The sequence below is a fragment of the Callospermophilus lateralis genome, chromosome 17 (assembly GCF_048772815.1).
Source record: "Callospermophilus lateralis isolate mCalLat2 chromosome 17, mCalLat2.hap1, whole genome shotgun sequence".
Lineage (NCBI taxonomy): Eukaryota > Metazoa > Chordata > Mammalia > Rodentia > Sciuridae > Callospermophilus > Callospermophilus lateralis.
In genome coordinates, this window is record NC_135321.1 from 17,854,571 (window position 1) to 17,880,996 (window position 26,426).

The window sequence follows — 26,426 nt, forward strand, 5'->3', positions numbered from 1 at the left end:
TATGTACAGAAAAATTACAAAAATACTAAGTACTGTTACAGATGACTGGATTGGCATTTAACAGGCTGAAAGAAACCAGATCAATCTCAATCTTGCTGGGGTCAATTCGGGTGCTCAAACAAATAAAACAATTTTTTTTCTTTATGGTCATATACTAGAGGTGCTAAAATATTAACCAAGTCTGAAAATGTCATGCACAGTGCAACAATTTATAAATATTAAAACGCATTTTTAACATACATATTTGTATCAAAATCTGCTTAATAAAAATACCAAATATAATAAATCATTAGGCCAAAGTCACCAGACAAAAATTAGATAAAAAACACCATACTTGAAAAAAAAGAGGAAAGTGAGGGAGAATGGATTAACAAAGATATGTTAATGTAATTTGATCATTTTAATCCCAGAATTTATAAACAACCCTAGAACAAAATCTACCATTAGCTATTATAAGCAAAATAGCACAAGTAAAATTGTTTCATATACCTTTCTTACAATAATTCTGTTTTCCTTCCAAACTATAAAATCTATTCTGTCACATGCAGATTACAACAAGGCTTCAACATAATACACTAAAACAATGCAAATGCATATAATATCCAATCAACATACAAAGATAAGAAACTTAAAAATATACTATGAATTATAAAAGCCTCACAACCATTGGTCTTATGTATGCCTAAGAGTTAAAACATTACAAAATTAAAATCAGCTTTTTGCTCTGTAAAAACATGTTGAACAGGACTCCGTATATCTGTACTGAGATCCTCTGTACTAGAATAATGAAAATTTATATTTAAAAGTGTACTAGACACTTGTTCTATTACAAAAACATGTTCCAGTATTCATGTGCAGTGTTTTGTAAAGTGCTTTATTTCCATTAGCATTATAAATTTTTGTTCTTCAGCAAATCAGTAAAAGAATAATGGCACAAATCAATATCATACTCTTCATACCAAGTAATACTAGGTCATTTATTATAGCAAAGGCCACTAGAATCTCAGCTAAAGGTCTATCAGGCATTTCCATTTGAACACCAATTTTTTTTTTAAGAATGTATCACAGGTTGAATGGGTGATTTTCTATTATAAAACAGTCTTCATAGGTTTAAGTACCTTCAACTTCTTAAAGCAGAGAAGCATACCAACATTGCAAAGAAAGCCACTTATGCCTCCTAGGGGCCTTGCCACCAACTACAACTCTAGGAGTGGTAACGAATTTCTGCAATGGATGGAGATAGAGAGAGACTAGTGGAAAAGATAAAAAAATGAAGAAACAAATAAAATTATTCCAAGCCATTTAAGGTCCATAAACTTTGTTGCAGAAGTCCCATAATTACCAGTGTCCCCTAAGTGGGATAAGTTAGAGAGAGGCAGCAGAAGATGGAACCCTCCACCCCCAGTTCCTCACTGCCCTACAAGGAACAAGTGGTTGATTTTCCCTACAGTCCACTCTTTGCTTTGTTCCACAATGTGGCACCCTGTCATGGGGCTCCTACTGATAACCTAAAAGCAGACATTGGCTCTATTCTTAGAGTATCTCTTATACAGAGGAATTCAATGGGAGCATAGTTATTTAACCTTGTAAGGTTCCAATGTACAGTATTATTTGATAGCAGAGTTTTCTGTTTTATTACTTAGAAGTAAAGTCTGAAAGACCAATCTATTCAGTAAGCTTTCACTTTAATTTAATTTAATTTGTTTTTTTACTACTCTGATTTACAATTTAAAAAAAGTACAAAAGAAATCATAAGAACATTAAATATTATGTCAAAGAACACAAGTCACATAGAAGGCATTTTTTTGGATAGTTGTGACTAATTAAGAACAAATTTCATTGTTATTTCATTAGGTCAGTGGCCATTTATAGGTAACTAGAACAGTTTAATGATATTAAATACATGATCAGTCTAGAACACTTAAAATTAAGCTCAATAGGTCTGATATTCTGGAAGAAAAAAGAGGAATGAATACCTTAGGTCCCAGTGAAACACTGTAGACAGACAGGGTGCAGATGTGTGCTCTTCATACCATAGTTTATCTTGAGACAAATCCTCTCTGCCTCCCAATACAAGAATTCACACAGAACAGAGTGGTTTTTATCTATCTCATCCAGTCATAATTTAATACTTTTTCCAATCACAATGCACAATCATCTCCAACTGGCTTTGTGAACACTGTAGGAAGGGCAGCCAGCACAGATGTCCCTGAGGCAAAGTCATCTTTTAATTTCAGCTGATTCAGTTCTTCAGGAGCAACCAAATTATCTTCCCTTTTTTTCCTCAATTTTAATTAGAATATTCTTGCTCAAAAAGAAAGACACACCCAAAATACCACAAAAGACCTGAGAAAATTGTCAAGTAAGCAGAGAGTGAAGAGCCTACCAGACACCACGAGTGCTTACACTAAAGCTTGGGTACTTTTTCATCAGAGAGCCTGTCTTCTTAGCCAATTATTTTATTTTTAACTCAAATAAGCTTGTATACATAGCACCCATAAACCCACAACACTGGATAGAGCAAATTAGAAATCAGGACAGAAGTCACTAGGGGCAAGATGAAAGAGCCCAATAGCAATAAAATTGGTACTAATTACTAGACAATAAAAAGAGGAGGAACACAAATTCTAAAAGGCCCAGTATGAAACGCAAAGGCACATCAACCTGGGGATTCATTCAAATAAAGAGGTGCATTCTCTTCAATAAGCAGGTGGTGGCGATTTTATAGAATGGAACAAAACAACGCTGGTTATTGCAAACATGCTTAAAAACCAGAGGTTTTGAAATATATTAAGAAAAAAATGGAGAAATTAAAAAAAAAAAAACCTTAGCATCTAGTGATTTTTAAAATCCTCAGTTATTCAGAAAATCATTCTCTATAAATGACCATTTCAAGGTTCCAAATAACTGAGGCACATACAAGAAAATAAGGAAGGAAGGGATGATGTGTAGTGTTACGGCCTTTGATGGGTGGGCAGAGGCTTACTTAAATCATATTATCAAGCCCCCTCCCTAACCTTTCCCCATCTTATTCCCACCGCAAACCCTGAAAATATCTTCTTCCTAGAGAATACACTAATATTTAACTTATTTTTACCAGCTATGATATACTCTTGTACTACCTCTGTAAGATACAGTTCCCTCTTACCTTCTTGTATATTGTTGGTCCATCCACATTTGTGCTCAGAATGACACTACTTTATAATCATCAGAAAAGTGACTTCAATTCCAGGTTAAAATAGGTACTAGAGTGTGGCTTGTTGAAAGTCAAACCCAAAACATTTGCTAGGAATGTCTTTCACTGAACAAAGAAATTCTATTCTGTTTCCAAGTGGGATAAAAAGACGAGCCTAACCCTGGTAACCTTAACACAAAAGGAAGCTAAAAAGGCAGGGACTCGATAAGAACAAAGGATTGTGCTTTCTGATGACATCAATACATATTAAACACGATGTGTTACACATCCTTCTATCAATATCTGAGAAGATAAATTTGCAAATTAATATTACATTGGCTATAATGAATAAAATTATAGTAACACTTTCTTTAGAAGAGATTTTGATTTATATAATGGCAGTGACTTTTATGTGTTTAATGTTTCTGAAACTAAAAGAGGAGATGAGCCACTGTGAGCAAGCAGAATACAACGTACAAGAAATAATTACGCCTGTGACCTCATGCCCTATAAGGTCATTCTGCATCGCAGGCCAAAGGAAATCAGGAACTATCAGCATTTACCTCAGAGAAGTCACTGAGAGAAATGAAGGGCAAGTGTGGGCATATTTCATAAACTAGCAGGTGCTTGACCTCATAAAAAAGTCAATTATTAAAACGCTACATGTAGAATGTCACAAATAAGAAATATATAAAAATGGGTTCTGCAAAACATCTTCACTCTAAAATAAATCTGAGACAACTCCTAACATTCAGCTTCATCCAAATTGTAACACAACAGTTTCACAAAATAATACTAACACCTATTTAGTAAAAAAAAAAATAATTAGCAGAATTCTTTAGAAGTGTTTGGAACATAAAAGTGACTATGTGATGAGTGATAATTCAGAAAAGATTTATAATAGTTCTGTAAGTTAGTATTGAGGAATGTATGCAGTATTGATCATTTGAACCCCATTACCATTTGAACAGGGATCACAATGTACTTATCCTTAAATTTCTCTATCAGAAATTAGGCATCAAAAATTTACATTTTTGTTACTTTGTAAAAAATAAAATAATAATCCTGACTAGTTCAAGGACAGAGCTCCATTAACTGAAGCAAATTTCTCATGTTGCTCAATAATTGCAGACTTGGTTCTTAGTGAAATTTGTGGCTTTTCAGTAAAAACAGACTATGTCTTCTTTTTTCTTCCCCAGTAAATTAAAGTGAATTCCAAGGCAGTGTCAATAAGGAAAACAAAACTACAGAAATCAGTACAGGAGAGAAGGGGGAAGCAGCCAGTATTCACTAGTCATATCATGCACAGTGCTGGATGCTTTGCTAAGTTGATATTTAACGCTCTTGAGAGTCCTGAGAAAAGCAGCTGGCCTGGGCCCATTATTTTCCTTAGTTCTCAGACAAACCAGCAAAAGGCTTTTTACTGCATAATGCATCTAAACAAAATACAGAGGATCCCCTCAATATGGTCAGTTGGCTTGAGTGGTCATTTCAGTCCCAGCTCACTCACTCATTCATTGTGAACTCAGAAAAAGTTACCACCTGCTTTTAAACCCCTGACTCCCCATCTCAGAAGATGAAGGGCTATCACAGTCCAAGAGCCCAGTATGAAAGTCAGCTCTTCAGGTAAGAGCATTATTTTGAGTTTCAGACAGTACTAATAAAGGGACTCTTAGACAAAGAGTAGTCATAAATTAGGTGTTACCAATATCACACAGAAAATTACTACATATTTTTAAATGCTTAAAATAATTACATTATAAGAACATTTCTGATGAGTAGTGTATTTACCAGATAAATTGTTTAATATTTTGCCTACGTTCGTGATTAAGATTCCTGTGCTAGAAACAACCTTTAAGTCTCTAAAACAATGCTTTATGATGTAACTTGCTATCATGATCACCTCTTCAAACATTAATGACAATGGTGGAGGCGACTTCACTACAAGCATGTGGATGGCAGGTGTGGGCTGTCCACCAGCTGGCTCTATAACCTTTTGATCCCTTCGGATGGCAAATCTGTTCAACAGCACTATGTGGTCATTCCTCATTTGTTGTATGCTTTCTTCTCCTTTAATACATTCAAAATCCCTATTCCTTTGGCTTGACATCCTTTTATTAAAACAGAAAACTCTCAGTAAAGCAAGCTAAAAGTAATTTTACACTTAGTCAATGTAAAAGTTTCAGAATCAATTAATATATTATTTCAAAGGAACATATGCTTTATTTATATGTAGGTTGCATGTTTGTTTATTCTTTCCCTAAAAAAATAAATAAAGTGACAAGATTAAAATCATAAGTAAATCACCATTCAGTTAATTTATGAAGTACTCAAGGGTACTATAAGTTAAAAAACAGTTTAATTACATAATTAGAAAGGTTTAAATCCGACCTAAGAACACATTAGTTTATGCTTATTTAAACAATGATAAGAACCATCAAAGAATAATTTTCTAGCAGTTATTTTTCTGCTCCGTTTTGTGCTGTTGTTAAACATAATTTGACTGTCAAGGACATGTCTGAAAGCATTAGTTAAGATGAACATCTATTTAGTCTTCTCTTTCTACCCTATTTAAGATCTAAATTTCTGGAGCAAGCTGGGTAGAATAAACATTAGGTAAGAGAATGAGTTTTGGAGTCTTAAATATCTGAGACACCTTCAGAAAATTCTTGAATCTCTCCTGACCTCAGTTAACTCATGAAAGAAAATGATGGCAACAGTACTTACTTTACAAATTTATGGCAACGGTTAAATAAAATAACACAGCAAAAGCCTGACAGAGAAGTACCCTATTACTGGTATTTATTGTCGTTATTTTACTTATACTTTATACTCTCTGTACCCACCAATAGACCTCTTACCTATAACATATGCATTTCTATCATTGTTTCAGACAGTAATTTGGGACCACACTATGTATTTACCTCGTAGTTAACAATTTTTTTTAATTAAAAAAATTATTTTTTAGTTGTAGGCAGACATATTATCTTTGTTTTACTTTATTTATTTTATGTGGTGCTGCGGATCAAACCCAGTGCCTCACGCCTGCTAGGCAAGTGCTCAACTACTAAGCTACAACCCCAGCCCAGTTAACTTATTTTCTTGTTTCCAGGAATAAGTAAAATGGCATCTGCTACAATTACTAATGATACCTCTCCTCCAAAAAATGTTAAGAATACAACACTGTACTACTAATTTTGGTGGGCTTTTTAAACCTTTATATGCAATCAATAATCAAAGCCTAGAAATGATCTATTCTACCTTATCCTATATTTAAATATTTCACTTTAATTCATTCCCCCACTTTACCCTAATCTATTCTAAATAAAAATGCTTTGAAAATGTTTCTAAATATTTTCACAACGACCATTTCTTTTTAAAAGAATCCCTAGTGATTTGTTACTATGTAGTTCTACCTTCAATGATTCAACAGCACCACACTCAGAGTTCATCCTGCTTTTGGGGATCTTTTATTCAATAAGGTTTATGATGAGTTTATCATGGAATTCTATTTCCTGAAATATGAATTTTATGGCCATAATTTATAAACAAAGAACATATTCCAGATTATTCAAATACTCAAAAGCTGAGCTTTATCATTCCAATTTTGTTTTTGTAACACTTTTATATTCTGGAAATTTATTTTTTAAATCTCTAGTTTTAAAAGAATCTTAAGCCTAATATCTTACATTTATCTAGAGTACATGAAGCCCTAGAGTTTTTTGGAGGGTGGGGTGGGGTGGGGTGGGGACTGGGGATTGAACCCTGGGGTACTCTACCACTGAGCCACATTCACAGCACTTTTTATATTTGTTTTGAGATAGGGTCTTGCTATATTGCCCAGGCTAACCTGGAACTTAGGATCCTCCTGCCTCAGCCTCCTAAGTCACTGGGATTGCAGGCAAGTGCCACCACACTTGGATGTTTTTATACACAAATTCCTTTTATAATTATGCATGATTTTATACACACATTCCTTTTATTAGAATGGAGAAAACTCCCAATAAGCAAATAAAAACCAATATTTACTCAGTAAATATTCTGGTACTCAAAAAGATAAGAATTTTAACTGGAGCTGCTTCTGCCAGATATTTTGGCTATATATGAAATCTGTATTTGCGTTTTCATACGGTACTTATTGACTTAACAAATTAATGGTACTGAGCTAGGTATTATTCTATGCATTTAACAAACATTAACTCATTATAATCCTACAAAAACTTCTATCATATTGATTTCTATCAATGACAAAATTGAGGCTAAGAAAGCTTAAGAAAAGTACCCAAGGTTACATCCCTAATAAAACATCTATGACAGTCACCACTGCAAACATCTGGTAGGATTAGACCAGTTATAATAATTATAATCTTTCCTGAATTTTGCTTTCATTTTCCTTCTTGAATAAGCATACAGTATCTTGACATGTATAATGAAATGATGAATCAGGGATAAGTGTACTTTGAGAATAAGAAAATTATGATAGCAAATGTAACTTTTCTCCACTAGACCTTATATGATTCTACCTGTTTTGTTTTGTTAAAAAAAAAAAAAAAAACTTAAAACTTCAACAATTTTGCCAATCCTTCAAATTATACTCTTTTGAAAGATCTATCAATCAAAATCTTTGCTAATTTCTTCTTTTTAATTTACTGCTTATTATGGTTTAGATACAAGTTGTCACTAAAGGTTATTGTGAGAAACAATACAAGAAAGTTTATAGGTGAAATGATTGGATTATGAGAACCTCAACCTAATCACTGTATTAATCCACTGAGAGGGATTAATGGTGGTAACTGTAGGCAGATAGGGTGTAGGTGGAAGAGGTGGGTCACTGGGGGCATGTCTTTCGGGTTTATATTTTGTCCTGGTGAAGGGAGCTATCTCTCTGTCTCTATGTCTCTGTCTCTGTGTCTCTCTGATTCCTGATACCCTGCCCTGAGCTGCTTTCCTCTGCCACACACTTCTGCCATGATGTTCTGCCCCATCTCAGGCCCAAAGCAATGGAGTTGGCCAACTATGGACTGAACCTCTGAAACTGTGAAGCTCAAAAAAACTTTTCCTCCTCAAAAATTGTTCTGGTCAGGTCTTTTGTTTACAGTTTCAAAAAAGCTGACTAACCACTGCTCTAACTCTACCAGATAGATATTTATTACTTTAAAAATTCCTAATTCCAATCTCAACTTGTAAGCTATCTTGCCATTGCACACCAAATCAGTATAGACCATGTTGGAATTCACAAAAATAATAATACAATGGCAGTGAAAGACGCTAGTGCTAAACAGACTAGGATTTTTTAAATTGAAAATTAATTTTATAACAGTCAGTTCATTCATGAATAGTGACATTAACTTGTGCTTTTTTTTTAATTACCAAAATCCAGATTCAGAAAATTAAACTGAGCAGATTCAGAAAATTAAATAGCAGAATCTGAGGATCTCTCTTTTCACTTCCAGGTGAACTACTCACTTTTGTTGATAAGTAATAGCATATATATTTGTAAATTTCATGTTCTTTCTACATGTGCCTGCAAAGCTTTGTAGAAAAGCAGGTGAACTCTTACGTGATATGACGTGGTCCATATACTGAGGTAAATAAGGAGCCCAGGCATCGATGGCTTCCTTTCGTCCTGCCTGCTCAATTCTCCTCAGCTCTGCTAGAAGCAGGGCCTGGGCAGCTTCTCTTACCTAAAGGAGGTCACAAAAATAAGTGTAAAGAAAGAAAGTCAGGTCAGGTGGTGAGATGAGTGCCTATAAATTAGAAGTTTCCTAGGAAATAAAGTTATAAACCAGAAATCACATTTATTTACATGAGAAAAACAACTAATCAAATAATGAATTAGCTATCTAAGGTGCAATAAATTGTATGACAGTCTAATTAATAATTTGACTAGAATATATTGTAGTATATTTATTTAATCAGGCTTTGAGTTTAAAATATTCATTTTCTAAAACATTCTTGCATTCTAATCTAGCATTTTCAAATTCATATAAATATTGTTAAAAGTCATAATTAAAACCATTACATTTCTCTCTTAGCCTGAAGAAATTTAATGCTATCTAGTTAATTTCTTTATACCATATATATTAAATAGGGGCTGTTGATATAAACATGTACAAGCCCACATGATTCACATTTACCTGAGACGTGAATAACATAGGCCAATACATTCCTATGTAAGAACATAATCTCTGTAAGTTCTACAGATAGAACTGAAAATGCAGTTTTCAAAATCATATCATTTCTCTTTCATTGTAGTACACAACTTTGTTTTAATTTAGTTTAGTTTTGCTTCTTTGGTATAAGGTCAAAAAGCTAATCAATTATTAGGTGATGTATTAACAATTTAAAATTGAAAGAATGATAGCAACATCTGAATAAGAGTTTGAGCAAAAAAAGTTGTTTTTAAGTATAATTAGCTCTTGAAGGGAATTCCAAACCTATGAAAATTTTAGTATGCCGTTTAGGAACCGCAAATATTTCATAGTCATTCACTACATAGTGACATTTCAGACAACAAGAAACCATAGACCATAATGACAGTGGTCCATAAGGTTATATCTAGTGACAACATAGACATCTTAGTCTGTATATCTTATGATGTTCACACAAGGACAAAATCACCTCGTGACACATTTGTCAGAATATAACCCCATTATTATGCAATGAATGACCATAATTATATTGGGAAAATTAAAAATCTTGAATGATACAAACTGCTAGAGCTATATAAGTCAAATGTCATAGTAAGGAAAATTTCTACAAAACATTTCCAAGCTTTTGATGATATTATGCTCCAAGTAATATCCAATAATGAGTAAGTCAGTTAACACAAAATAATGGCTACCATTTACTGAGATCCTACCAAGTGTCCAGCTCTTACCATTTTACTTGCATTACCTTATTTGATCCTAATAGCAAACCCATGAGGGCTACATTCTTATCCCCACCTTACAAACGAGCTTCAAATAGGGTAAAGTAAATTCTCTGGGACCACAAAGTTAATACTTATTGGAAATAATATTCAAACCCAGTTCTCTTCTAATTTTAAAAACCTTATTTTACTATACATGGTACCTTCCACTGGACCACAGCTATTCACATGGAATTTGATTGATATGATTATACTGAATGTGTGATCTTGGGGGAGGTGGTTATATGTATTTATTTGTGTACATATGTGCATGATGATCTATAATAAAAACTAATACTTAAGAAACAATTCTATAAAGGCTATGAAATTTTTTATCAAATAATCACAAAATTACAAAAAGAAGCAAATGAACAGGCTGGGGTTGTAGCTCAGTTGGTAGAGCACTTGCCTAGCACGTGTGAGGCACTGGGTTTGATCCTCAGAACCACATAAAAATAAATAAATAAAATAAAGGCATTGTGCCCATCTACAAATTAAAAAAATAAGCAAATGAACAAACAAGCTATAACATTACACTTTAGTCTATGAAGTAAGACAAAAAATATGGAAATTCTGAGTCCAGATTTTTTATCACATAATAAACAGGTAATAAGATAAATGAGATAAATATCAACCATTTATTTGTTTTGAATTTACATTTGATCAAGCTTTTTAAGATCTTGGTTTTCTATTATTATTCCCTCAACATTACCTCCAAGCAACGATCCTGCCATCTTCGAGCCAGCATCTCTAGAAGTGGAGGCCTAAACTTATCCAATCCCAGCAGGTCTGGCAGCATAACACAATGCATAGCAGCTAACTGACTCCATCCTGTTAAAATGTGACATGTTACAAATACTTTAAACATTTTGGAATTCCCAAAGTCAAAAGTTTTTCTTTATATACACATATCAAAAACAAAACAACAGGTAGTCCCCTTAAGTTATATTATAAATGATTTTAATTTAATATTAGATGTTTTTAAACAAAGAATGATACCAAATGGATTTTATACCTAAATCATATACTTGGCTCCTGTCACTCTCAACATCTTAAAACAAATAAAAATAAATTTCCACAAAAAGTATAACCAGATTCACAAGAAAAAAAAAACACATTTCTAAACAGATTTTCTAAAATAAAACATGTATTAATGGATGGGAAAGGACACGAATAAATACATATAAGAGCTATATGTGAAACTGTTGTCAGTTAAAAGGGCATCGCAGATATCCAAGGACAGGTTTATGTCACTTAGGGGATGGCCATCTGTGCTGCCATTGTGTCAGCCAAGAAAGATGTCTTCCCTTCCCTGTCTGAGGGCCTTTAATTAAGGTAGTTATTGATCCCACTCCTTACAAAATGGATCAGATATTTAATCACAATCATAACTGAAATAAGCAACGTAATGCCAATTTTGAGAGGAAAAATGAATTCAGAAATTCCACAAAATAAAAATCTGCAATCCAAAACGTACAAAGTCTTAAACATCATTAACTCTGGCTATAGGAATAAAAGTTATATTTTCCAAAATTCTAATTCACAATATAAAATCTGATTTTATCAAACACTATATATACCACAATATTTTAAAGTACTAGTATACAAATGTTCTCAATTATTTTTATTTATTTTTAAAATGTCTATAATATCTTTGTACATACAATAAGTGCCTCATTCTTCCAAAATTATGTAGGAGGCCATTATTAATCCACAACAATTACCATTATTTCCTGATAATGGTAACATCTAAAGACAAATAATAAAGAATGAATTAATTATAACTCACATTGTGAGTTATCCATGAACAAAGAATTTTAGCAAATCAATGTGTTGAAATAATCCAAACTGTAGTCTTTAAAATAATGACAAATATTTTCCTATAAATCTCAAAATGATCACTGGGATTATTCAAATAAGAGAGATAAAGAGAGAGAGACAAGTTATCTATTTAAAGATTTAGCCTTTCAGTGAGGAAATTCTCATCAACTGATAGAAAATACATAATAACATTAATTTAAGTAATAGGCCCATGAATTTTGGATAATAATTTATTTTACAACACAGGAATATGTGTGTATATGTATATATACATACCTATATTACTACTTATTAATTTCTTGAATTATTTTAATGTTTCATATTAGTATATTTCATAGAAGTATTAATGAGCTCAATTTTAATATCATGATTCTCACCAAGGTCCAAAGTCTAACAGATCATTTTAGAATTAACAAATAAATGTTTTTCAGAATAGTTTAGTAAATATAACCCTAATTATTTTTACTAAAACTCAGTCCTAAGATACAAAGCTTCATATAGTTTTATGATAGGGAAATCAAAGACAAAAAATGAAATTACACTGTTAAGTGCCCATATTCTGTTTCCAAAGGAGAGCTACTTGCAACAAGGGCTCTGTATTTCACAGGTACTGCAACATTCCTTCCATTCAAATGGGCTTGTGATATAACTGTTTAGAATCAGAATCTTCTGGATTATATTTTAGATTTTCTGAATTTTTTTTGTATTATACAATCTGATAAAGACTGAGACCCCAACAGACACAGTGAATACAATACAGAACTCATGAGTTCCATTAACTTCCCAGGCATTATAAATAATACTAGATGTGTCTTGGGGAACGAAGGTTTGCAGATCCCATTCACATTTTTAGAGTTCCAAAATTACTTTCCATTGTGCCACTAGAAAGGAATAATACAGTGACCCAATTAAATTTATAGCCTTAAATTATGAATGTTTGCCATAACCTGAAGCAAAAATAGTGATAAAATAGGTGAACTCCCATCAATCTATAATCAATCTGAAGAATTTTCAAATTAGAATGTAAATTGGGAGACTCCATCACATCCCCCTTTCACCAGAACATACAGTTGAGTACAGATAGCAAAGTATATCTGTCACAGACTAATGATACATGCGAAACAAATTCATTAGCACTAATACTTGAGATAACATGGCAAATACCACTATAAAAACGAATTCACCTTTTAACGTTAAATTCACATCAAAAGTAGGAACTCTGCACTCCTCTAGCAGCATTCTAGATAATACGTAACATGATTTATGACAGCCAGAAGTAACATAACATTTTTATAACTAGCTCTTATTGACATTAGCAAATAAAGTTATAAAATGGGAACTTTGGGATTTCATACATAACAAAGCAGATGAATGTATAAATTAGATAAAAGGAACATGTCTATTAGGATAAAGCATAGATTGAATGAAAGTTGTTAGAAAGTTGAGAGAGAATACCTTCATTTACTAAGAAACAGGTATGTAAAGCAGGAGTAGAAGCAGAGTCAGAGCCAGAGTGATCAGCGTCAGACCGAGCGGAAACGACAGGTGCAGCAACTTGCAGAGGAAAATAGAAGAAATAAAGAGGAGAGAATTGAGGTACAGCAGTTTCTGAAAAAAAGCTCAATATTAGTGAAGAATGAGAAACAAAGTTGGCAAAATATAATGAAGATAAAACTGAAAAATGATGTTTTAATCAGAAGAGCATGATCATAAAAGATTATAGCAGAGAAATGATATATTTTATCGAATAGCAATCATAGTGTAGCTCAACTTCCTCTTAAAGTCAAAACGTTTAATATTATAGACAAATGGTATATCAAATATTGCAACACATAGCTGACACAATGAAGGTTATAACAAAAAAGACAACATATTAAGAATTAACAAAAAAAGTACACTTTTTGAAATGTATCACATAATCAGAAAGTTTATGTTGATCTTCACATTGTCAATAACATTTCTCTAGTTTATTCTTAACATTTGTGTAAATTATTTTTAAATATCTCAAACCAATACTCAATGATTTCATCTCAATTTCCTACTCATTGTATAAAAACTTGATTTACCATATACCATAAAAATATACATACTGCATTATTATGTTTACTCATTAAAAGAATTTTATTACAGTTTCACTAACTGGAGTTTTAAAATTTTTATGATAAAATAAACACAACAAAAATAATACTTGTGAACTTATCATTCTTATAGAATAGATGAACAAAACCCATCCCCCTCAAAAAAAAAAAAAAGTTACGTTGCCAGGAAAATGTTTCAGCTTAAATTATCATATGAAAAAGCAAGAGGACCACATGGCACACACATTCTACAACTGGAGGTCAATGTTAAGATTTAGAGGTCACCATTTGACACTTCCTTCCTATGGAGAAATTACCATATGTCATGCACAAGCATCTTCAAATTAATCCCTCTCCTTTCTTCTGTCATTGAACAGCAATAGGTTTGGGCTCCTGAACAGATTAAGCATTGTCTGCTGAATGATATGTTTGCTTTTCATGCGGTGAAGTTCTTTTGTGACAATAGGACAGCTGCATGAAAACAACTTTTTCATAATTTCCACACGAATGCATCATAATGTCAATCAGGCACGTGTGAGGTAAACAGTAGAACTAAAAGAAGTCTGTGAACAGTAACAAAGGAGGGAAACTTAACTCCATACACCCTAAGCAGCACCTTATGCACACGTAAGATTTTATCTGGGAAACTGATTCTTTTTTATTATGACAGACTTAGTTTTTGTTCCTTATAAAATTATGATTATTTTATAATGTTAAACTTAACAGTTGCTTTTAATCATGTGTCATAAGATACAAGAACTTCTTTATAATCTTGCAAAAAAATCACAAATATTTCTGTATTCCATTGCATAATTTTATTTTTATCAGCATATTTAATTATAATTTTAGTTCTATGACCTATAAAATATTCACCTTTAAAATCCTTAAAAATCTCTTGCATCACTTTCATTAAAAAAAAAAAAAACCAACAACTGTATTCGTACCACCTCACAACTGAAATGCAGAATTTAGAATTACTTTCACAATTAATTGAGAAATTAAACTCCATTACAGCTTTTACAACTGTACTTACATAGAAAAATCAGCAACAGAAATTAGGAGGAAAAAAAAAATACTACTTCCTAAAATACAATGCTCCCTATTTAATGAAAAATAATAAATCTGAAGTTATATGTGGCACTGAATACTGAAGATTTATACCATAAAACATAATCAATCATTTGATTTCATAAAACAGACAAGCTGTAATGTCACCTAACAATTGGCTTCTCTTACTAAGGATTAACAAAACAAGGAAAAACAGGTTTAGCACAGGTTTAAAATGGAGACAAAAAAGGCACAATTCTATTGTATGACCTGAAGTGTGCTTTAAGAAAGTAATTTAGCAGCTAAGAGCCTATTCGACTAATTACTCTTACATGAAAAGATAGATGAAAAAAAAAAAAAACTGTGTGGTGTATTTCTATTCTATATCTAAACAGATAGACATACAGACAGATAGACAAATATCTGCCTGCTCTGGCTTCCCTTTAAACAGCACATATCAATGACCTCACATTATAATATCCATGCTTTTTATTTTTAAACAGGTGCATTTCAGTCTTCATTTGAGTGATCCTTATCTCCATTTTTCTATACTCCCATTACAATATTGTGTGTGTGTGAGTGTGTGTGTGTGTGTGTGTGTGTGTGTGTGTGTGTATGACAGTTAACATATTGTGAGTGATGAGTGCTCTTTACTTATTGGTCTAAATCTTATTAGCCTTCCAGTATATAAACACAAATAGCCCTTGCATTTTTCAGAAGAAAAAAATCTAAAAAATACAGAAAACAAAAATGAAATGCTTAAAGAAAGGAAGTTTTTCAAAGTGTAACACTAAAAAAATGAATAAAAATATTAAATGATGAATCACCTTAACAAAGGTGTTATAAGGCAATGATACTTGCGTGGTATGAGTGGGGGAGAGGAGGAAGAAGAGGAGAGTCATAGGAGGAAGAGGAAACATGAAACACTTAGAAATTAGGCAACTTTGTAGAGCCAATTACTATATACTAGAACATAAATGCATTCAGCACTAGGTCTGGCATCTAGTATAGGGCAACATCTGCCTTTTTACAAACCTCCTTTGGAGTCTACTCTTTTATGTCTTAGGTAGAGGGTAAAATATCTTTTAAATGATATTTACTAATGACAATGAGATAACAAAAAGCCATACCAAATAAATCTATTATTATAATCAGAAAGTTAGAAAAAATACATTCATAATTATGATCCAAAAAGTTTCTTTCTAAAAATGGAAGCCTCAGACTGTGTGTGTTTGAATACATGTGTAGTAACCATAAAGACTGTGTCTTGGGACATGGCTACAACGCTACCCTTTAGTATCATAACACTGGATTCAGGTAGACGTAAAAGTGCCTTCCTATGGAGTCCTACTTTTCTGCTGAAATAAGCTCCTGAGATTAATCTGTCAAGTAGGCCTGATGAGATATACCTGAATAATTATTACACAAGCAGTCAACTGGAAAAAAGAAATGATACTGGAGAGAAACTTCGAACTTCAAGAATGAATAAAAAGCAACAAATATGATAAGTATCTAGGTAAATAAACTATTTTTCTCCTCTTTAAAAAAAAAACAGAAGGCAACTGCATTGCAGTTCAGCATATTTTAATAAGACCAACAGAAAAAGCAGCTCCTTCAATATGAAGGATAATAATAAAGCAGTTAAATAAGTCAAACATATTGAAAAGCTCATCTTAAAAGATGGAAGATTCCCTTATCCCATGCCAAACCAAAGTATAGTTCCTGAAAAGCAACTACTTTCAAACCTTTTAAGCATTTCTTCCAGCATCACTTCTGTACCACTAAATAATCTGCTAATTGTAATTTCGTGACTCACCAATACCAGCTATTGCTCTCTACCAATATTGTGGAAGATGATGTTTTCACTGACAAGCCACATTCCCTAATAAATTTCCCTTTCTTTATCCCTAACTTTCTAAAATAATTATATCATACTTTGAGGTTTTATAAATATTAAGTGTTCACAATATCCATAGAAATATTGTTCAATGTTGATCCAAGAAGCGTATTAACATCACACCTCCTTTGCTGGGAACCTGCTATATAAAAAATAGTAACTTAAAAATTACCTTTTTTCCATTTCCATTCTTTTATATGTATCTATTCCTTTATTTTTTATGCTTTTTGAAAGCTCTCAATGATTTTTCACAGACCAGTTTCATTTTTCCACCAACCATCTCTTTTCTACCTCTTGCATCTCTGCTGCAAGTCTGCCATCCTGAGACCTCCCTTCACTATCATCCTGCAAATTCTCCTTCAGTGTTCTCTTATTTTTTTAATTATTTTACACTTTTAATTGAATGAAGCATATCTTTTAATATCTTGCTCAGAAAAGATACATAATCTAGTAATTGTGTGACACCATGAATGCCTGAAAATAGTATGCTTTTTTATTTGATTGGTAGTTTGCATGCAAAATTCTGGTTCATTTTTAAAGAACTACTTCATTATCCTCTCACTAGCTTTCAGTTACCGTTGTAAAGTTCAATAACATGTTTATTCCTGAATTATAACTAATAAAACTATTATGGTGGGTAGAAATGGTACAAGAAACTACATAGCGAAAATAAATATCACATAATATGATCAAGAATAAGAAGATGTATTTGGAGACTGAAGACAAAAGCAAATATTACAGCAGATATTATAATTTCCAATATATTATTTATACTAAGTTGGAGTTTTATTAAATCTATCTGGTATTTTTGAACACTCTCTATATAATAAATAAATCTCTGGTTTAAGAAGTCATTATGGGGCTAGGGTTGAGCGCTTGCCTAGCACGTGCAAGGCCTTGTGTTTAATCCTCAGCACTACATAAAAAATAAATAAATAAAATAAAGGTATTGTGTCCAACTACAACTGAAAAAAATAACAATATAAAAAAAAAGTACAGATCCATATCAATGTTTATAGCAGCACAATTCACAATAGCTAGACTGTGGAACAAATCTAGATGCCCTTCAGTAGATGAATGAATAAAAAAAAATGTGGCATATATACACAATGGAATATTACTCAGCAATAAAAGAGAATACAATCATGGCATTTGCAGGTAAATGGATGTAGTTAGAGAAGATAATGGTAAGTGAATTAGCCAATCCCAAAAACACAGAGGCCGAATGTTTTCTTTGATATAAGGAGGCTGATTCATAATGAGATAGGGAGCAGAAGCATGGGAGGAAAGGATGAACTCTAGATAGGGCAGAATAGTGGGAGGGGAAGGGAGGGGGCATGGAGTTATTAATGATGGTGGAATGTGATGTTCATTATTATCCAAATTACAGGTATGAAGACACAAATTGGTATGAATATACTGTGTATACAACCAGAGATATGAAAAATTGTGGTCTATATGTGTAATAAGAATTGTAATGCATTCCGCTGTCATACATAAATAAAAAATAAATTAAATAAAAAATAAAAAAATTTAAAAAATAAAATAAAGAAGTCATTATAATGTTCTTAGAAATTATGGCCATAATTGTTATGGCCAGTAGATATGAGGAATAAATGAAAAGTATAGAGGAAAGTGCATGATATGTACTAAGTAGATCATTTATTCATATTATAAATTTATTCACACTATTCATCACGGTGCTATACAAATTGTGCATGAAAACCTTACTTAAGTGTTGGGTTTAGTAATAATTTAGATCTTTCACTTAGATATGGAACCACTAAATGAACAACACATTTGGGAGCAATCGAGAAATGTACTGTCAAACATTCCTAGGAAAAAAGGACATCCTTAAAACACTGAAAAGAAGACTACAAATAACGAGAAATAGAGCAGAGTAAACTTCCAGGCAATAGCAAGGATAAGGGCCCTGCCCAAGGTGGCATTCTGACAAACACACATCAAGGCAACACATGAAAGTGCCCACAATGTTTAAAAAATTCAGTAACACTATTTAACTTCTAGATTACCACTGGATTATGTTACATTTAGAGTAAGTCTAGATGTGACAGTGATTTTCCTTGGCCTGTAACTACAGCTAAAGAGTCAACAAAACAAAACACAAAACAAAATTTTTTTTTCAAAAAAAAAAATCTCATAAAGATTTCCGTCAGTACTAATATCCAGATTAAATAAATAGCTTCTTTAAGAGGTAAGAAATAAATTTATAACATCATAAACAATAACAAACTAGCTATGAGAAAGCTGTCAACATGTCCTATCTCACTTAACTGACACTAAATAAGTGCTTATTACTATGGACCAGGTACTGAGCTAAGCATATAAAAACACACAAAGATTAGACAAAGCTTCTGCCCTCAAAGCACTGAGCCTAAGAGAAGGGCAAATTAGTAACCAATTAAAATATCATCACAAACTGCACTCTTTGTATTTCCTCCAATAGACATAAACTCCTTGAGGGGAGGAATTTATTTTGTCAACCTTTCAGCCTCTGCACGGAGTTATTGACATAATGACCCTAGAAAAATAAAGGAAAGGTATTTATATGTTCATTCATTCCAGAAATATTTAATATACTCCCTCTATGAATCAGTCACTGTTCCAAGCACTTACAATAAATCAGTAAACAAAATGCAAGAAAAGGTCCCTGCCATTCCAGCTCCCACAGCAGATCAAAGTTATTAGCCAGTTAAAAAAAGAAAGGCATTTAAGTTCAAACACACTGAGTTTTAAGGAATTCTCAGATCCATTCATTGACTTGAAATATGTACTCCAGGTTAAGTTCAGTTTTTATGCTACAGATCTTGGAAAAGGAAGGATATTGCTACACTATTGGTTAATTTATTAATGTTTCCTGAGATAATTTAACAGTGACAACTTCTTACCTCTCAGGTTAGACAACCAATGTTGACCCATATCTGAAAAACAAAATTGCAAAGAATGCAATATAACCTTAAATCTTGGAGTTGTCTGACCTTCTTGTGCACCTCCCCAGGGTAGGGAGGCATCAACTAAACATACAGATAAAATTCAGAGATGCACCAGAGATGCAGACCACAGGTTTTTGCTACGAGAGTCGTGAATAGAAATACTGTAGGCCAGGATGTACAACAAGTGCCTTAAGCCAAACATAGATTCAGCACTTTATCACTGTAAACAGAGAAATTTGGTTGACTGAAATCTCTTATTCCTTTCTCAAGTAGTGTATTTCATAATTTGCAGAAGAGTATCTAATAAGTAAATATTATATCAAAAAATGTATGGCTCTCAGTAAATGTTATTTGCAGATAAACACTGAGTTAATGAATCTACTATCAGACAAAATAAAACTCTAATAAAGAAATTATTTTTCAAAGAATTGTTTATGAAATATTATATAGCTATCTATCATATCTTTATTATCAAACATGAATTTCAATGAAAAGTTCTATCCCCAGCCAGTCTTTACTTCATGTAGGTTATTTGCAGCTGAACAAGTATTAGCTAATATATAAATTATAATTTATTAAAAAAATAAGAATATTTGTGTTTGTAATTCAACTTAAAAATAAATTATCAATCATTGTGCACTGTAGAAAAATCAGGAAAAGAAAACCAAAGAAATAAAAGGTAGAGTAAAAATAAGAATATATAATGCCTTGTTCGACTTTGAGAACTCAAGAGTCTCTTGTATGTTCTCTTTCCACTAACTACCCTATATTGGTTATTTATGTTCTTGTGTTATCTACTAGACATATAGAAACTATTCAAGATTACATACAGACTAATCTTTCTAAACTAGCAAAAGGAGTTGTTAGGAGATAAAAAGTGCTTGTCAAATATTTGTTGAAGAAATAATGACACTAATATTCATGTCAATATTAAAATAAAAAGTAAGTTTCATAATGCCATCCTGAAGTATTTTATTATGTAGCTTTCTCAATAGAGACTGCTGACTTTCACTGACTTTAAAAGACAAACATTATGTGTTTAACAAATGGAAATTCTTAAATTCATTGATTAAAATAGATGCTTTAGAAAGAGACTCAATTTTCAGTGCCTGTTTATTGCTCTCTACACTCAATGCTTTTCTGAGAGGAGCAATATTAGAACATGTCACTTTAAATCCTCAGTCTGCAGCATGTGAACAAGTCCAACAATATTATTGTGGTAGATACACAATTCACTACAGCCATGTCACAAATTATACTGAATGCTTCTCTCTACTATATGCAGGGAGATATAATTCAAGAAGAATCAACTACTAAGAATGATGACAAAGATGATGATGATGATGACAAAGATGATGATGATGATGACGACAACGAACAACAGCAACAACAAACTATCCTTAACAGGATCATTAAAACATTCTAAACTAAATGAAGGAAAACATGTGCTGCCCAATTTGCTTAATCTATCCATGGAAGATACTGCAAGTGAATTCAGAAAAATACATAGATACTCTTGGAGAAAATGCACAAGATCTGGAATTTTAAAATGCTGGTTGTGCCTGAATCAAAGACTATTTTCATTTCTCCATATAACAATGCTCTAAAAACATTAAAACTTGGAGAAACATAAAGAATTTTACTAAATAAAGTACATGAAGCACTGCCTGGTATTGTGGCGCACACCTGTAATCCCAGTGGTTTAGGAGGGTAAGGCAGGAGGATCACAAGTTCAAATCCAGCCTCAACAACTTAATGAGACCCTGTCTCTAAATTAAAAAGAGAGAGAAAAAGAGAGACAGAGAGAGACAAAGAGAGAGAAAGAGAGAGAGCGCGAGAGAGCGAGCTGGGGATGTGGCTCAGTGGTTAAGCACCCCTGGGTTCAATTCCCAACCTCCTCCCCCCAAAAAAGTGTATGAAGCCCATTTTCAAATGAAGGAAGAGACACTTGTACTTGTGAATAAAATGGAGTAAGAACAACCCATCTTAAAAAAAAGAAAGAAAAGGAAGAAAGAAAGGAAAAGGAAGAAAGAAAGCAATAAAGGGTTGAGACATGGGAGACCAAGTGTGCTCTATGATAAGTCTAGCTTATAGCCTTGAAAGAGATTTAATAACAAGGTACAGGGAGAGGAACTGAGGAGAAGCAAAGCAGTCTCCCTGAGTTGAGTAGACAAAGCTCAGAATTTCAGGAAACCAGGGCAGCTATGACTCACAGGACAGAGAAAGGAGAACCAAAAAGACTGAAGTCCCCTTGGATTGCTCAGCAGAGCACCAATCAGAACTTGTGTGGAAGAAGACTACTCTGGGCTAGAGAAAGGCCAGAAACAGTGCCTGTTCCCACCAGTCTGACTGAGCATTTGACAGGAGTGTTCAGGAACATCTTGCTTCCATTATAGGAAGTAATTTGCCTTACATGAGCAATGCTCCAAATCTACCTAACAAATCATAAAAGCAGAACTTAAAAAAAAAAAAAAATAAGTCAAACAGTTTCCACATAACTGGATCCAAAAAAAAAAAAAAAGCTCAAAAAAAATATCTAGAATCCAACAAACATTTGCTATCTAATCAAGGATTATAAGGCATGCCAAGAGGCAGGGAAGCACATAAAGAAGAAAACAATTCATCAAAACCAGTCCAGAACTGAAGGAGATATCAGAATTAGGAGACAAAGCCATTAAAACAGTTATTATAACCACAACTTATATCTTTTAAAAAGCCCCAAGTCAGAATTCTGGAAATACATAGCATACTGTCTGAGATGAAAAAGTATTGAGATGAGATTAGTGGCAGTTTAATGAGAAAAGACTAATGAAATTGAAGACACTGCAGAGAAATCATCCAAATTTAAACCAAAACCCAGGGAAGAAAAAGAACCCCAAAATAAAAGAGGAGCAGTGATCTATGAAACAATTTCAAGCAACCTAATGTTACTTGAGTCCACTAGAAAAAAGAGAGATGGGCTGGGGTTGTGGCTTAGTGGTAGAGCGCTTGCCTCAAACTTGTGAGGTCCTGGGTTTGATCCTCAGCACCACATAAAAATAAATAAATAAAAATAAAGATATTTTAAAAAGAGAGAGAGATGAAAGGACATTTGAAAAATAATTGGTTAAGTTTTTTTCAAAATTAATGAAAACTATAAAATTAAGAAATTCAATAAGTTCCAGCCACAAGAAATACTATGAGAAATACTATGATACCACATAATCAACTTTCTAGAAACTAGATATAAAGAGAAAATTTTAAAAGCAGCAAGAATAATAAAGTAATGCTACATTCAGAGGAACAAACATAAGAAAAAGTCATATTTCTTGTTAGGAATAATGCAAGCCATGAAGTACTGACCAACAAAAACAGTCAACCCAGATCATGGTACAAGAAAAAAAAAATCTTGAAAAAAAAAAAAAGCAAATAAAAATGTTCTCAAACACACAAAGCTAAAAAAGAGAAGGTCCTCTACAAGAAAAGCAAGTCATTTAGGCAAAAGGAAGATTACAGCAGATAGAAATGTGGAAATGTGGAATTACACAAAAGAATAAATAACATCAAGACAGCAACCAAATGCGTAAATATACATATATGCATTTCTTTTTCTTCTTCTTTTTTTTTTGAACTTTAATTGACTATTACACACAATTCTTAACAATGATTTGTGAGATTTATAACATATGTAAAAGTAAAAGACAGGTTAACAATATCATAAAGACTAAGAGTTAAGAAATGCAAATACAATATTAAAAGTGTCAAGTAGTATAATATCACAGAAAGGTATGTTGTGGTAAGTTAAAGATGTAGACTATGAATTCTAAAATAACCAGTAATATTATAAAATAATTAGCTTATAAACTAACAAAGAAGATTAAATGAAATCATAAAATGCATTTTATCCATCCAAAAGACAGCAGAAGGAAAAGAAAGAACAAAGAATAAATAGGACAAAGATAAAAATAAATAGCAGAATAATATCCAAATCTAACATATCAATGATTATATTAAATGCAAATGTTTAAACATTTAGAAAGCAGGTCAGATAGGATTTAAAAAATAAATAAAGCAAAACTAAACTACACACTGCTTTCAGGAAACATAGTTTAAATAAAAAGACCCAGTAGGTAAAAAGTAAAAGGATGGGAGAGAATAAGCCAGAATAATAAAAGCCAAAATGCTAAAATGGCTACAATATTATCGACAAAGCAGATTTCAGAGCAAAGAATAACAGCAAACAGAAAAATCATTTTAAATGACAAAAGAGTCAAAAACTCAGAAATAACAGCCCCAGAGGTTTATGCACCTAATAACGAAGTTTCAAAAAAAAAAAAACTGATAGAAATGCAAGGAGGAATAAACAAATTCATAGATGCAGATGTCAGTGTCCTTATCTACTGATAAAAAACATTTAGGCAGAAAAGCCAGCAAATACACACACACACACACACACACACACACACACACACACACACACAGCTTAAACACTGTCAAGCAATTTGGCCAGACTGACTTTTTGCAATACTCCACTCAATGACAGTAGAATACACGAGTCTCCTAAAGTGCATGCAATATATTTACCAATATAGAACATATTATGGGACAAAAAACAAGTATCAACAAATTCAAAAGGATTCCAATTGCAAAATATGGTGACCTGAGTTAATAACAATCATATTCATACTTGAAAACTGCTCAGAGAGTAAAGATGAAGTGTTTTCACTAGGAAAAAAAATGATACACGTAAGAGGAACTGGACATGTTAATAAGCTTAGGAATTCTAAAATGTACATTTGTTTCAAAACATCATATTACATACTCGAAATATACTTTCTATTTTTTAAATAAACTGAAAAAGTAGCAAAGGATTAAAACAATGCAAAATATAATTTGACTATTATAAATTAGAAACCAGACAGATCATTACAAAATCCCCAAATGTTTAAAAATTTCAAAAACTCATTACTCAATTACTTATGGATAAATGAAACACACAAAAAGAAAAAGTACAACATATAAAAATGTATGAGATACCACTAAAGCAATGAATTCTTGGAGAGAAAATTATAGCATTAAATGACCACCTGAGCTTCCACTTTAAGAAACTAAAAACGATAAGCAAATTAAAAACAGAAAATAATGAATTAACATATATCAAAGCAAAAAATCAATAAAGTAGAAAACAAAATTAACAGATACAATCAATGAAACCAGAATTATTTCTTTGAGAAGAACCATAAAATTATTAATCTACTAGATAGACTGATTTGGAAAACAGAAAAAAAAACAAAAATTATGAAAATTAAAAATGAAAAAGTAGAGAAAATTTCAAGTCCTACAATTTTTTATTGATACATTTGACACAATCTATCAAAGTTCGCTCAAGGGGAATTTTGAAAAACATGAATATATATTTATATTTTCCATTTATTTCTATTTTAAATTTAAATATTTTTAATCTGTAGTTAAAAAACTTTCCCATAAAGCAAACTCCAGGCCTGTAAGCTTTCACTAATCCTTCCAGAAAATACAAGAAAAAGAATCCCCCCCTAACTCATTTGGTAGGCCAGCATTACCTGTTATCAAAATTGCACAGCCATTATCAAAAATGAAAATCACACATCAAAATCCTTCACACAAACACACATACACACACACACACACACACACACACACGGAAAAAAAAAACTCAACAAAATCTTAGCAAATTGTATTTAATGACCCACGAAATAAATAATTCATAATGATGAACTGTGGTCTATATTACAAAGTTGTTTTAAAACAAAAAAGTACAAAAAGTCAATATATTTTGTCTTATAAAGAAAATAAAGGAGAAAAATCATATAATCATTTCAACAGATGCAGAAAAAGCATCTGACTAGATCTAATGTCCATTCATAATAATAGTAAAAATATCTCAATGAACCAGGCACATATAGGAACTTCCTAAACCTGATAAAGGGCATCTTAGAAAATCCTAAAGCTAACACCATTCTTAATAGAAACAAAATGAGTAAATTGTGATCTATTCATTCTTCAGGATAATCTCAGTAATGAAAATGAACCATCAAATGCAACACTGACAAATCTCACAAAAAATGCTGGGCACCAAAGAATACATACTCTATGTCTGAATTAACGTAAAGCTCAAAAGCCAGGCAAAACTGAATTATAAAGTTTAGGAATTTAAACTTAGGTGATGTTAACTATAAAAGAAAGCAAAGAAGTAGCTGAACAAAAAGAATTAAAAAAAATTCAGATTTTTGGAGGATATCAGATTTCAGACTTTTGATTAGGGATGATCAACCTGTAAGGTGCCCTTAGGAAGGGAAGGTATGATAACGGGGTGGGAGAGTGTAAGATGCTTCTGAACTCTTGGTATGTTGTATTCCTTGTCCAATGAGGTAGTTACAAGAGTGCTCAGCTGGTAAAAATCACTGAGCTGTATATTTCTGTTTTGTGCACTTTTTTGTATGTATACTAATGAAAGACAAAGTTAAAATGAAAATGATGGTATATAGTGATTTAAATAAAGAGATAAAAAGAATAGTTTAACAAGGAT

At 32.3% G+C, this 26,426-nt stretch overlaps 1 protein-coding gene across 2 annotated transcripts in view; it reads right to left on the reverse strand.

Moving 5' to 3' along the window:
* Wdr7 (WD repeat domain 7) overlaps positions 1–26,426 on the reverse strand; it is a 323,602-nt gene that overhangs the window by 199,696 nt on the left and 97,480 nt on the right. Inside the window, exons 17-19 of one of the 2 annotated variants that reach the window (XM_076836771.2) lie at positions 13,362–13,460; positions 10,798–10,916; positions 8,736–8,859 (exon numbers count right to left, since the gene is read on the reverse strand). In XM_076836771.2, coding sequence (XP_076692886.1) covers positions 8,736–8,859; positions 10,798–10,916; positions 13,362–13,460 — 342 coding nt within the window. The remainder of the gene's footprint in view (positions 1–8,735; positions 8,860–10,797; positions 10,917–13,361; positions 13,461–26,426) is intronic. The other variant, XM_076836770.2, reaches the window with a different exon arrangement.